Below are 14346 nucleotides of genomic sequence, written 5' to 3' on the forward strand. Positions count from 1 at the left end.
TAAAGCAAGCTAATACATGCGCAATAATCTTTCATTGCATGAAAGTGAAGTTTGGTTTGGCACCAAAATAAATGATTATGTCCCCGAATTTGACACCTAGTAAACTCAACGATGAAAATGTCATGTAACTATTTCCTGCAAACCATCAAAATTCACAAGACAACTATGGACTAACGTTGACAGATAAAAGGACCTTCAAAAACATTACGTACACTCATCTCTGCGGTTTACACAAATGGAAAAAGTTGAAATTTGGAAACACCCTCGAACATTTACATCTCTATAGAGTTTGTACCTCATTACAAGAACCTTCACTTTTATTTTTCTCCATCAAGTTCACAGGAACAGCCAAATTCTTGGTGTTCCTCACTTGATTAAAACTAAAGAATTTTACGAAAAGTTTCAAGAACAAAAAGGTCGTGGAACTGCATACATCATTGTTGACGGACTTCATTTGGGGCAGAGGTGCTCAACTCTATGGTACTAGAGTTTGGATGTGTAAGAGAAGCCTCAATGTCTTTTGCATCTGAAGAATCTACAAATTTAAGATATTGCTCAATATCATTGGCATCTGAGCTGCCAAATCTTCTAAGATGCCATAATCCAGTTGTTTTATGCCTTCTTTCACTAATTGCAATTGAAATATCATTTGGGAAGAGGTCTCTCAGAACAAAGGCATAGATGATAGTTGTCACAAGCAGTGCTGTTACTGTGAGTGTAGCAAGAGAGCAAAGTATGACTGCTAGACACTTTGTCGCTGTGTTGGTAATGGCTGTTGAGTACCTGACAGTGGCAATAGCAGCTCCGGTCATGGGGAAAGTATACGCCCACCACGCCAATGAAAACCTGAAGTTAACAAATGAGACAAGCATTTCACATTAAGCCAAAGGTGAAGAGGAATAAGAGATTTCAGGACAAAGGCAAATTACTCATACCTGAAGCCTCGGAAGAAATTAATACGAACAGCCTGTAAAGGGACAAGAATAAAGGATTAGCCTAACACTTGAACATCAAGTATTTTGATAACTAAAGTGAGCAATATGATTCTCCTTAAGCTCAGAAACTTGATATCAAATCTTGTATCTTCAATTTTCTATTGCTAGTGACAGCACAACCCTCCTTGTATGAAGTATGAATTCTACAGTAGCCTAAAACTTTACTAGATTATAAAATATATACTTCAACGTCATTAGCTGCATTACGATAGACAGAGAAACCATGTTGAAGAGTTCAATAAGCCTCATATTACCTAATCACGTTGCTAATAGTTTGAAGAACTTAATATTATAGAACTGAAAATGTGAAATAGATAGACTGACTCTTAAGAGATAGAAAGCATCAAAGGACCATAGAAAGAAAAATAAACATTGAACCTTCTGAACTGCATTCTCACGAATAGTATAGCTTGTAACTACTCATAAGAACCTTGACAAAGAAACTGTCAATAAACCTTTCAGAAATAATTAGAGATGTTGTTCTACTCCTAGCTGACTAGAATGGTTAATGATGTATTTGAATGCTAAATCTGCCCAGCATAATGACTTACCAGTGAAAAATAAAGGAAGAGGGCAATGAAATAAGAAATCCGAGATCCATAATCAAAGGATCCTTGGATTGCTGCCCATGCCATAGAAGCAACACTAGGTGCAGCAACAAATAGAAAGAAGACCGGGTGAAGCTCCTTTGGCAGCGTCTCATTTGTTGGAAGTCTTTGGTAAAGAGTTACAAATAGGACCAAATAATGAGCCAATCCAACAGCATAGAAGAATATTGGGCCTTCTTTTAGTCCCATGGTTGCACCAAGCAAAGCACCGACGAAATTTCCAACGACAGAGAGATGATTTACGGGACTGGCAACCTTTGACAGCCTTCGCTGTCCTCCAGACATCCATTGTCCATAGATCTTCAGCTCTAAGCAAAAGATTGGGGTCATAAGAATGTACCACAGAGATGTGTGCAGGTTTTTCGTAACTGATGGTGGAACTCCTAGTGCTAAGAATAGAAGTGCTATCCAGGGAGCAAAGAAGAAGTTAACACGTATCGGGTGATAGTATTCCCGACGAACTGCTTCGAAGTAGAAAATGATTTTCAGAGCGTAAATGAAAGCAACAATGGCCATAAGGGCCACAGATATGCACCAAAGGACAAGATTCATGTTCAAGCTTATGTGGAGGAATTTTGTTGAGGGAGAAGTGGCCAGAGCTTTCCACATAATAGCTTGGCTACTAACACCAAGACAGATACCGAAGGAAGAAATAGGGAATCGAAGAAGAAATGGCCATTTCCTGTCCTCTGGAAGAATACTTTGCTCAGAAGCCTGTACAGGAAAGAAACATGTGTTACCAACATTACCATCTCGATTCAGAATATTTGTGTTTTCGAACTAAAAAGGAAAGAAATAAAAGACATTTCATGTGTAGAAGTGCAGAAATGTGTATCTCAAAAGCATCAGTGCAACAAAAATTAGTATCTTTTAAGCAATATGAACTCAAGTTCCATTTTAGGCATGTAACTTCTTGGCTTTAAAATCAAAAAAGACATACAGATACATGGATTTGCTCTTACTTTAGATGAAGAAACATACCATCACAAAATAAACTACTTATAGCTGAGGATAAGTTCATCCTTTAATATCAATGCAGGTTGCATTCATTCAACCAAGTGATGAACGTCATGTACAAACGGGTGCACAATATCAATACGGCATGTAACAGACCCTCAAAATGCTTTTCATTTTTTTCATTTTCTTTAGCAATGGTTACTTGAAAGATCAAAACTGCAAATGCATTGATACATTCATGATCTCACATGCTAGTAATCTTTAAAGATATCTTCATCTGAAGCAAATTTCAGCAGACCACTAAAATGGGTGGGCGAAACCAAGGAGAAAAGCTTACCCGTAGAGTGTCCAATTCTGGTCCCTCCAACGCATCAAAGTATCGATGTACAGGGATATTTTCTCTCTCTGCAGTATTCGACTCTTGCTGTGCTTCCTGGTTCTTTCCACGCAAATTTGTTAATTGTCTCTCAAGTTTACCAGACCATGTTTTGAAAGAGTTGAACCTTGGATCCCTTTTCTTAATAATCTTGGGATTCATTGATGGAAAGTCTGAATAACTGGGAAGTTTCCCAATAGCAGGAGGCTCAGGAAATGCAGTATTTCTTGTCATTGGCTGAGAATAAAACTTGACCTTTTTATTATGTCTGGTACCAGCATCAGTTGATGTAGCAGCAAAATCGGAAGTGTCAATATTTCTGAATATAATCTCATTATTATCACTGAAGACAACTCTTTTTTGGCCTAGTGAGTGAGCTGCCAAAGGAGAGGGTGGCATGCTAATGGAAACTGAATGCTTCCTTTCATGCTGTCGTTCAGCAGCGGCTTCAGTTCCCTACAAATATCAATATAGAGTATTAGGCAAGTCAAATGTCACACTGTACTACAGAGTAATATCAATGATTCAAAGATCAGAGATGTAAAGTGTTTCAAGATCAGAATATAATAGACAATATGTCAGCAACATATGCATATTAGGGCCAGCAGAAAACTTCCGATTAATGGCTGAAATTAATCTGACATTCAATTCCCTAGCCATAACATTCGTTCTGGTTTATTTTTTTCTTTGACTTATAAGCTTTCACATGCAAGTTTATCCTCGCTTAATCAGGATTTAATATCTGAATGCCTTGAGTGAAACTAGTGCAAAATGTCCCTTCCAGCTTGTGGTCAACTCTGAAATGACTAAAAAGAAAGGGAAAAGAATCTTGACGTGTGCTTCTGTTACGAAAAGTTTTAGATAGCAATTTTTGATCTCACAGAGTTCAAAAATCAGCCATTTAAATGTAATTTCTGATGGCTTCTATGACTTTGATCTTTAGCTACCTATTATAGGCACAGTCTGTCTGGAAAGGTTTTTTTGTTCTGTTCTTTAAAATTCTAAATGTGATCCTTAAAGGCAACAAAGTTGTTTTTGTTTTTGTAATCCACATGTTGGCTCATAACAGTAAGTTGAGACTGCCAGAAGTAGAACCTGACAACCTTAATTGAGTGGTCCTTCAAACATCCATGAGCAAAAACAGCTGGATTAGAAACTATCGCAAGATACGATGATTCATCAAGTCCATCGAGACGTGGATAAAATCAAGAACAACTGAAGAATGCAGACTACTTTTCGAGGATTAATAAGAACAAAGACTTACCCCGATAGATGAGTTCACAAAATTAGATCCAGTTTGATCAAGATGATTATTAATATGATCATTATCTACTATGATATCAAAATCATCCATTTCATCTGAAATGAATTTGATAAGGGGTGGAAGTACTTCAGTAGAATCATCCCTAGCTGAATTAGTCACTTCACTTTTTTCCATGGCTATACTGTAGGATCTGCAAGAGACAGTAATCTTATTAGTAGGTACGTGCTACAAACACAGGAAAAGATAAACATTATTTTCGTATGCAACGAGCATAAAGAAGGAAAAAACATAGTGTAAGATATCCGTCGAATTCTAGGGTTGGATCACCCCAAATAACAAAATCTGTAGATAGTGTATATGTTCCATGGATCTCATATGAGCAGACATTCTCAAAGGTTGGCTTGTGCCAATATCATAGGATGCAAAATGTCATTTTTTTCTCATACATGAGTTCCATAACAAATTTAAACAGAACTTTTAGAGTTAATTAATTAAAGATACAGAAAAATCCAATCTATTCACGTTTCTTTAATTGATTCTCTCTATAACTGTGTCATCTTTTACTTTGCACAGACCAGAAGAAAATGAAAAAAGGATTCCTCCCTAAAACAGAAGTATTTGATACGATTTGTAGCCACTAGAAAGAAACTATTCAATCAATCTGTTCTATGACAAAAAATATACATTTGATATACTTTGCAAAATCTATTGATTACCATAGGTCTATAGCCAGAGATATAACTTCGACAAGCCTACCTCCTATGTGTTCCGCTGATTCAATGAAGACAATTTATGGAGTTGAAAATGGACCTTCAAGCAGCCAAAGTACTGAGATTGAATGAATCTCTCACTCGTAGCACCAGAAAGACATGAATTTTTCTCTGAAGGGGATAAATGACAATGAAAGATCAGCTAAAGGTCGACTATTAACAACCAAGTTTTGAGGGAAAACATAAGTCTGCAAGACACAGCTACATTATAAATAGGAAGATTCTTGCAAAGTTCTTGGAAACATACATTAGTCATATCATATTCGTTATGGATACAGCTGCCATGTATGAAGATAATAATATCCTTTTTAGTAAGAAAATAAACAAACAATTAATATGAGACCAAGAAAGGTCAAAAGTGTAAGATTTCCATGTTATACATGGTTAGGTGAAAATAGCAGGTACAGGCTTGAGTATTTGTCCTCCATTCTATTGACGGGTTTGATTTGCAACTCTTTGCCAGCTAATAAGCTGAACAACACGTATAATTGTTGAACACTTTAGGAATTAAAAGAGTTTGATAAGAATTTGTTTTCTTTATTTTAAATTTCTTATCATTAAAAAGGGGTTAGAGAGAGCAGTGTGAGATAGAACTATCCACCTACCAAAATTTTAAAAGGTTAGGGATCTCACCAAATAATCTATCTGAATTCCCAGTTAACAAAAACATAGAACATGGACCGTTGGAACGCTTAATATCCATATTTACCATTAAGTAGATTAAGTAGATGATGAACATTTCAGTAGGATCATACCCCTTAGTGGGCCTACTCGGATTGCAATAATTAGTCCAGCCACTAGGGTTCAAATAATTGAAATAAAGAAGTAAAGAACAAAGGGCGTTAGATTGGATGCTAAAAAGAGAAAAGAAGACCAAAAGAGCGAGAATACTACTACTGTGGGACTAATGCCAAATTAAAACAGATACACAAGACATCATCAGAGTCTAATGGCAACCTGCATATGACTTCATACAATCTCAACACAAAAGGTACTAAATCAAACAATGTAATAAATTCTTAGCAAACATCACATAAAACAAAGACAGACCAAATATAATACTTAGGCAGCTTCTGTCCTTTCGGCAAGTAATTCAATTAAGTCAATTTCCATTCTGATAGTTTTGGGTACGCACTCATAATTCACTCAACAATTCTCCACAAAAATAGCATTAACGAAATATAATATAACCGACCTTTTAATGTCAAACGATTGACAAATATAATAGAAATCAAGGGTATTAACAGATGCCAACAAAATAAGACGCTGGGACTAAATTATATTTTTCAGCTTGATATAAAATAGATGGACACAGCAACAGATATGACATAAAACTCCAGGCTTGATTATCAGCTTGTAATGATATATTCTTCTAGCTGCATTTAAAAACAATAGGTGATGAAAGAAAATGAAATATGAGGAATTCAAACCGAATTTGTATACACATTTGGTTATTTATTTAATTTCATTTCAAATCAAAAATAGACAGCCAAGGAATAGGGAAAGCATCTAATTAAGCATCTTCGAGCCGTCGATTAAAAGACTGCCTAGCAACCAATTATATACAAAAGTCAAAAACATTAAAAAATAAATCTTCAAGTCAAGCACGACATATACAATTGTTTATACTTATGGAAAGTGGCCCTGCATACAGCAAAATATTTCAGCATTAAACGAAACCGTGGCTGAGATGGTTCATTAGTACAATCCACGGCTTTTCTTGGGATGACCACTCTAATTTGTTGCACAAGACACCATATAATATAATAAGATTTTAACTTTTATACATTGATGGTGTAAAGAGTTTACATAAAAAATAAGTAACTGTCAATAATAAGATGAATCTATAACTTTTAAAATAGAAAAAAATAGTTCGGTGCACAAAGTATTCCGCGTTCACGAAGGGTCTGAGGAAGGACCGCACCTCAAGGGGGTATGATCCAGGCAGCCTACCCTGACGCAGGAATCAGTGACTGATTCCACAGCTCGAACCCGTGATACACGGGGACAACTTGACCATTACTCCAAGGCTCTCCTTCAACTTTTAAAATATATAACCTACTATAACAGATTTAATAACATTTATAGTGTAAAGAAATTTTACAGTATTACTAGTGCATATAAGCTAAATCCTATAATCAATACACTAATAAGTTTTTGGGAGAGCCTTTTAACTTGCCAAAGCAATTTTGATTTCTTTCTTTTTAGTATATACATTTACTTGAAAATGCATAATAAGTAATTAAAAAAACAATATTCAAGCAACATGTTGAATTAAAGAGAGAAAATGACCCTCTATAGCCGCTCAAAATTTTAATAGCCCATGTTTTTCCTCATTGACACGAAATGTCCCTTCGGCCCAAACATATTATATTTAATAGCCCGAAATATCTATTTTATATATTTTTTGTATAATGACAGTCTATTTTGTAAATTTTTTGTATAATGAAAGTCTATTTTGTATATATTTTGTATAGTGATAGTCTATTGTATATAAATTGTATAGTGACAGTCTATTTTGTATATAAATTGTATAGCGAATATTTTGTATATATTTTGTATAGTGACAGTCTATTGTATATTTTTTGTATAGTGGCAATTTATTTTGTATATATTTTGTATAATGACAGTCTATTTTGTATCCCGAGCACTTTTATCTATCTAACTTGTATAGACTGTTGTATGATGTATAAAAGTGTATATTATTCTTTTACCTTAACCTTATCTATCCAACGTGTATAGATTATTTTGTATAAAAATTTATAATTAAGAAGCTGCTGACATTTCTATTAAAACAAAAATCAAAGAACGGTAATGAACAAACACAATAGGTCCACTTCACAAAAAGATTAAAGTAATTCTATTGAATCACAACTCACAAGACTCATGTTACTCTAATTAGTTTTTATTTATTTAAATTTTTTGCTATTTTTTAGTTTCTATGAAACAAGCATAAATTTCTTTCTGCTAATTGTAAGTGTTAGTAAATTTAAGGAACTCATTATTCGTAATATGAAAAACTGGGTATCTCTCTGATGAATAGTTAAAGAGTATTTTACACCTTTTAATTTTTATCCATAAAACAGGAGATTGATTCAAAATGGTCAAACTTGACCTTAAAAAGCAAAATGTGACACTTATTCAGATTAGAGGAATATAAAGACGAAACCTTTAGAAGAAAAAAGAAGAGAGAGAGAAATTAAAACTTGCGCATTTCACCATAAGTTGGTGCTTTTGGTTTTAGTTACATGAAATTTTTATTTCATTTCTCCATTTCATCAGTTATTAAAAAAGAAGTGATATCGACTTTGAAATACCTTTCAGTTGTCTACTAAATCCTGCAAATCAAATGGAGTTAAATAAGAAAATTAATTAATTTTTAAAAATTTAACAATTTATGGTGGAGAAAGAATGAAGAGTAGTAGATCAGAATAGATTAAAAAGTATACTTTGCAACTTGAAGAGTTGATCAAATAGGTAGGCGCATTTCTGTGTGTAGCCAATGTAATAAGTTTTTGGCTATAACTTGCAATCAAATTTAATAGACTAGCGATTGTCTTAATTTAGTGCCGAACAGCCATAAATGAAGTTGTCTCAAACCAGTAATTCATACATTTCAATTCTGCACATGAAATAATGAATGCGTCCAAAATAAGTAATGTGTACAATGAATGCCGTGGTTCCAACTGGATGTTAGCTTTAATTTTAGTCCTAGGGACCTCATCTCTTTCAGCATAATTTAGCTCCGCGAAACATGAGAAAACATGTTAGCTGTAAGTTGACCACGCAAATACGTATGCTTAATTTGAGAAAGAGAGAAAAAGGAAGGAGATTTTCCTTTATATAAAATTATTCTCATAAATAATACTCAACACTCTTTGTTTATTCCAAAAATAACAGTTTAAATGATATTTCTAGCAACTAATTTGAATTTGAATTTACAATAAGTTGGGGGTTAATTTCTTCCTTTCTTTTCCCTTAAACCTAATTTCTATCTATTCCTTTCGTATGGCGCCTCTCCAGCAGCAACTATGTTCCGCAAACATCATGGAAATCTCAAGAAGATACAAAGATCTTCTCTTGCACTTTTTTCCCGTGCAAGCTAAACCAGAGAAACTTTTAAATGAAGGTGGTCTAACTTCTTGGACTTTGTTGTCCGTGGTTGACGAGCACAAAATTCAGTAATAAAATATTAGAGCTCGCTAGTCAAAGATAATATAGTTTATGTATCATATTCATAGAAATTAGATTAAATAATATTTTAGTAATTTAAGGCTTAACACTATTCAAGAGGAATAAACCTTTGAATTGAGACGATTAATACAACTAACAAACTAAAATTATTACTAAGTCAAATTGATCACAAAAAAACTGAGAGATGAGCAACAATGGTTAACTATCAATATGAGAAGTACGGATTATGAGAAGATAGGTACAAGATTACTATTCAAGATCTAACTCCGTTTAAATTTACTTTTAAGGTTCTATATTGATTCTCACGAATTCAATAGGTGATTAGCTTATTCTTACGGTAAAGATTCTCCTCTCGGATAAAGCTAAACTTTATGAAATAAACCTATGTAAAGCACAATGAAAATATACAAGAAATCTCGTTTATAGGAATGGTCTAAGAGAAACTTCTTGCGAACGTATCTCATTCTTAATTCAAATTGTAAATCACAGAGTCTTTCGATTACTTTAAAGAACCACTAAAATAAATTAATGCATATATTGCAACAATATTCAATAAAGTGTTCCTCTTTCGATTAAACAAGATAAAGAAAAAAAAAACACAACTAATATTAAAGCTTCTCCAACTAATTTAAGCAATTAAACAAGAGTTAAATCCATGAACAACAATAAAGTCAACAAATCATATCAAACCCTAAAGTAAATTGCTCTATAGAAATGGAGAAAGTCATCACAAAATAGTTAAGAAACATAAAAATTGTCCAAACTAACTTCACGATACAAACTCTCATATTGAATCGATCATTGGTGAGAAAATTGATGAATTCTTGTATTTCCACGCCTTAGCCTCTCTCCAAAGCTCTTCTAGGTCGAACCCCCTCTTCAAATTATGTTTCTAGTGTATTTTATACCATGTAAAAATAACCTAAGACCGGAATACCCTTAATAAGGCGAAATATAATACTTAGCCATAAAAATACACTACCTCCTCGCAGGCCCCGTAGCGTCAGTCCTTTTTTCAACTTTTCGTTGATCCCTGAACTCGATCCCGGATGAATTTCTTAGACTTCAACTCAGGCTTTGAAGCTTTAAAGTGCATGTTTTAGCTCCAAAAATACTCCTTAGCTCGAACCCAAGTCATACACAACAAAACTCATGTCATAAGTATCAAATGTTCACATTCAAACTCAAACACGATTAAAGTATAGTATATAATAGGTGAAATATAGTAAAAAAATTATGTTTCTAGCCTACCTCATACTTAAACCATTGCTCATCCTCGAACAATATAAAATACACTTCAAACAAGGACGCCCTTTTCAAGCAACTCTTCTAAACTTTTCATGCCACGAATATTAAAATAGATAAAGCACCCTAGCATAACTTCCTAACCTCAAGACTCGACTCAAAAGCACAAATGTTTCAAGACTCGTTCACTTACTCTAACAAAAAAGCCAAAGACATCACTTTTTCCTTGAAAGGCATGTGCCATTCACAATAACAACAGTGAGTAGTCTCACACACATAAGATTCAAAAAGAATTAGGGACTTACAATAGAAAGAATTCACTTACTATTAGAAATAAAATTCACGTGCCACACATGATGTACCATCGGCTTGCCCAAGGTATAATACTCTACCAATTCAAGCTCACTCAGTCAAGGATCAAGTAGAACATTATTTGATTGTAATGTATGCTACGGGACAGGTATGATGCAATTTGAATAATAGTCACTACACCTCCCTAATCACTTGATACATACAACTTCACCAATTTAAACCATTTTTACATGAGCAACATTTCCCCAACCTTCAAACCAAAATAACATCAAGGTCCCATTTTCGTTAAGCACAAATAAAGAAAGAATTATGCCAAGCAAGGAATACTATTTTTTTCTAATATTTAAAACACCAAGTCGTTTTTCTTTCTCTAAGTTGTAATTTTCTTCCTATATGCTTTCTCCTTTTTTTTTCTTTTACAATTTCCTACAAGTGGTTCTCACAATTCTTTCAAAATAATGTATCTTTCTCCCTTTTTGATAGTTTCACTTAAAGTCCAATCTAACCTCCGCTTAACTTTTTACAAGCTCATACCAATTTCAAATGCTCAAGAGAGGTAACGGGTTCAAAAATATGGTCAATTCAAACAAAGTGATTAGGTTTGTAATATGGTTGCCAAAGAATCAGGATTACAGGCTCAAAATAGCATATTAGGATACACAATATTTAGGTGGGTAAAAGACATATATCTGGCTAAACAAAAAAATACCTTTATCACTTTCTCTACTGAACAAGACTTACCATTTTGCTTTGCAAACACTTGGGGTAAGTTTTAGACATGAAATGACATGCACATAATATCAACAACATTCTTACACACACATTGGTATACAACTCACTCAGAACTGGATCCATTTCGACTCTCTTATCAGAGCAGTTAAGCAAAATTAAATAATTTAAGGCACTTAAAATAAGTCAAGACATGAGCCTAGGCGTCAGAACTAAGGCACTTATGACTCTCAAGGCATAGAGAAAATCATGAAACATTCTTCCAATTTACACATTAACACAAGATTCTCTACTTCTAAAAAGTTAAAATCTGTCTATACCTGGTTCAAGTAAAATCCTTAAAAAAGATTCGCGGCATAAAAAAAAATCAAGGGGTAATCATTACACTATCTCAAAAAAAAAAAACAAAGAAAAAAATTAAAAAATACAAGCCATATTTTTTATTTTTAAATTTTTTCTTAACTTTTTTTGTTTGTTATATTTTTTGAATTTTTTAGACAATTAATAATGAATGAAATAATTACAAACACATATATACTTCCCCCACACCACACTTTAAATTGTGGTATGTTTCCATGATACACAAATAAAAGGTAAGAGTTAAAAGGAACTCCCTTGAATTTTTTTCTTCTCCGAAAACTTATGAACTCAACCCCTAATTTTAAATTAATTTCTCATTTATGCTTCTTAGAATTTTTTATGGAGCTCATTAGGCCAAGTTCTTTCGAGGATATCTACAAGACATGCTCTTTTTTTTTCTTTCTTGGCATTACTTTGATCGGCGGATTGTCTATGCAGGATGGTCCTCAACTTATTTTTGTATTCTTTCACAGGATCAATCCATGCATCTTCCTGTAAATCTCCAAAAATAAAATTTACACTATCAAGATTAGAATAAGAAAATACAGGAAAAAAGCCATGAGAATTGTAATGACTCGACCGGTCATTTTGTGTATTCGAGCCCTGTTTTCCCATTTGATGCTTCCCATATGGTTGGTTGTTATTTTGTGACTTGCACAAATGGTTAGTTTTGTTCCGGAAAAGTTTTGAAGTGAATTGGAACACTTAACTCTATTTTTGGAAGCTTAAGTTATAAGAGTTGATCAATATTTAACTTTTATTTCAACGACCTAGGATTCGTTTGTCGCGCCCCATTTTCTCGCAAAAGCAGGTTTCAACATGTGACAACTCTGTTAAATGTGTATTAAAAGAGAAAAGTCGCCACCTAATATTTTTGAGGCGCATTAGGGCACCTATTTGCAAACAACTCTATTTTAACTAGTCTGTATTACCAAAGATCGGGTAAGGGCTCAAATTACCTCAAAGAGAAGGGGTTAGACACTCTTCAAGGTCCACACCTATGGTTCACGGGTGAATCTAACACTATGTGAATTATTGAATTATAATTACCCTATGTGATCATATAAATTAGAGCAAGGAGTCCAAATATCTAATTACAAGATGAAACAAGCATTAAAAGAGATTGCACATATGAAAGAAGTGGGTTATACATTAATAAGTGATTGGTGCAATATTTTGAGGATTACAAGATAAAACCTAGTTTGAGCTAAGTTCAATAAACAAGTGTACAAATAGTAACCACATATGGGGGTCCTAAATCTTTTAGCCTAAAAAATCACCCTGTGCAACATAAATAATACTTTGTAAATCCCTTAAGTATAAGGGTTGCTAATATTATTTAGCGGGCACAGACTATCATCTCCTGCTATCCAATTATTATCTTAAAATTGTTTACCTAAAGCGTTCTAGTTCAATTCTAAACCGTGTCCTATGCGTGCTTTACTCGCCCCATGCCTATGGTCCAGGAGGCTTTTGGACCTACTATTTTGGTAGTTCTAGACTTCCCTTAGGCCTCTCAAAATGAGAAAACTAAGCGCGCAATCAAAATAAATAGGACTTCATATAATAACATAAAATGGCTCAAGTTCACCACATCATATAGACTCATGTGCACGCAATTAAGCAAACAATTATTACTTATACTAATTATATTCAAGATTAGTTAAACGGGCAGCTGTGGATAGGCAAGCTTGGAATTAAGACATGCTAAATTGTTTCCTCTTATAGGCATGGTTTCTATGTGATTAAGTAATTCCAGCAGTTAGTGTAAAGTCCTATAGGCAGGATTTCTAGGTGACCAATTTTGACGAAGAAGTTGTTTTAACATAATTCCATTAAAGGATCCTATAGTCATGCTTTCTAGGTGAATAATGGCATCCTATAAACATGATTCGCATCTGGTAGTGAAGTCATTGAGAGTGAACATTTATTCATTTGTCCCTATAGGCATGCTTTCCAGGCGGGCTATGTAATAAGAAGAGAATAATGGCAATATCAACTTTGATTACTTGAGTTGAGATCCTATAGACATGGTATCTAGATGAGTCACATAAGTACCAAAGCATGCAGTTTTAGTTATTATGTTAACGTCCTATAGACATAGAATCTAGATGTAGCAATGAGCAATCAACAGGTCCCATTTTAGCTCCTATAGGCATGCTTTCTAACATTAGATTAGCCCTAAGTCATATTTTCTAAGTGAATAGGCAAGCAAATCAGCACATGGTACAGATAATTCCCAAAGACGGGGCATGGCAAGCAAATAAACAGTTAAATCCCTATAGACAAGTTTTCAACCCATTCATGCAAAGGATAAAGTATACTAGTTCACCCATTTTCACTAATCTCGCAATTTGTTCGTTATTACAAGTTATTACAGGTCCAAAATGAAATAATACAAACTCAAAGATTACAAACTGAAACAAGTACAAGCCCAATAAAGCAGTTACAAGCCCAATACAAAGGTTACCCAGGGATGTCCTTAGGCCTTCAATAGTCTTACTCTTCGCACAACAACAGACCCAAATCCCAAGAT

The 14346-nt window shown here is 34.0% G+C and overlaps 1 protein-coding gene across 2 annotated transcripts; it reads right to left on the reverse strand.

Annotated features, from left to right (window-relative positions):
* Positions 1 to 176: 176 nt before the first annotated feature.
* On the reverse strand, positions 177 to 6326 carry LOC107772734 (S-type anion channel SLAH2). 2 transcript variants are annotated; one of them, XM_075242197.1, is made up of 7 exons: positions 6166 to 6326; positions 4957 to 5081; positions 4201 to 4390; positions 2898 to 3392; positions 1547 to 2317; positions 936 to 967; positions 177 to 846 (listed from the first exon to the last, which is right to left on the reverse strand). In XM_075242197.1, the coding sequence occupies exons 3-7, from the start codon at positions 4372 to 4374 to the stop codon at positions 435 to 437; spliced, it is 1884 nt and encodes a 627-aa protein (XP_075098298.1). In that variant the 5' UTR covers positions 4375 to 4390; positions 4957 to 5081; positions 6166 to 6326; the 3' UTR covers positions 177 to 434. The 2 variants fall into 2 exon arrangements, with proteins under 2 accessions (XP_075098298.1, XP_075098297.1); XM_075242196.1 differs by lacking the exon at positions 6166 to 6326 and adding an exon at positions 5218 to 5407.
* Positions 6327 to 14346: the final 8020 nt, after the last annotated feature.

This window comes from Nicotiana tabacum, chromosome 21 (genome assembly GCF_000715075.1).
Source record: "Nicotiana tabacum cultivar K326 chromosome 21, ASM71507v2, whole genome shotgun sequence".
NCBI classification, from domain to species: domain Eukaryota; kingdom Viridiplantae; phylum Streptophyta; class Magnoliopsida; order Solanales; family Solanaceae; genus Nicotiana; species Nicotiana tabacum.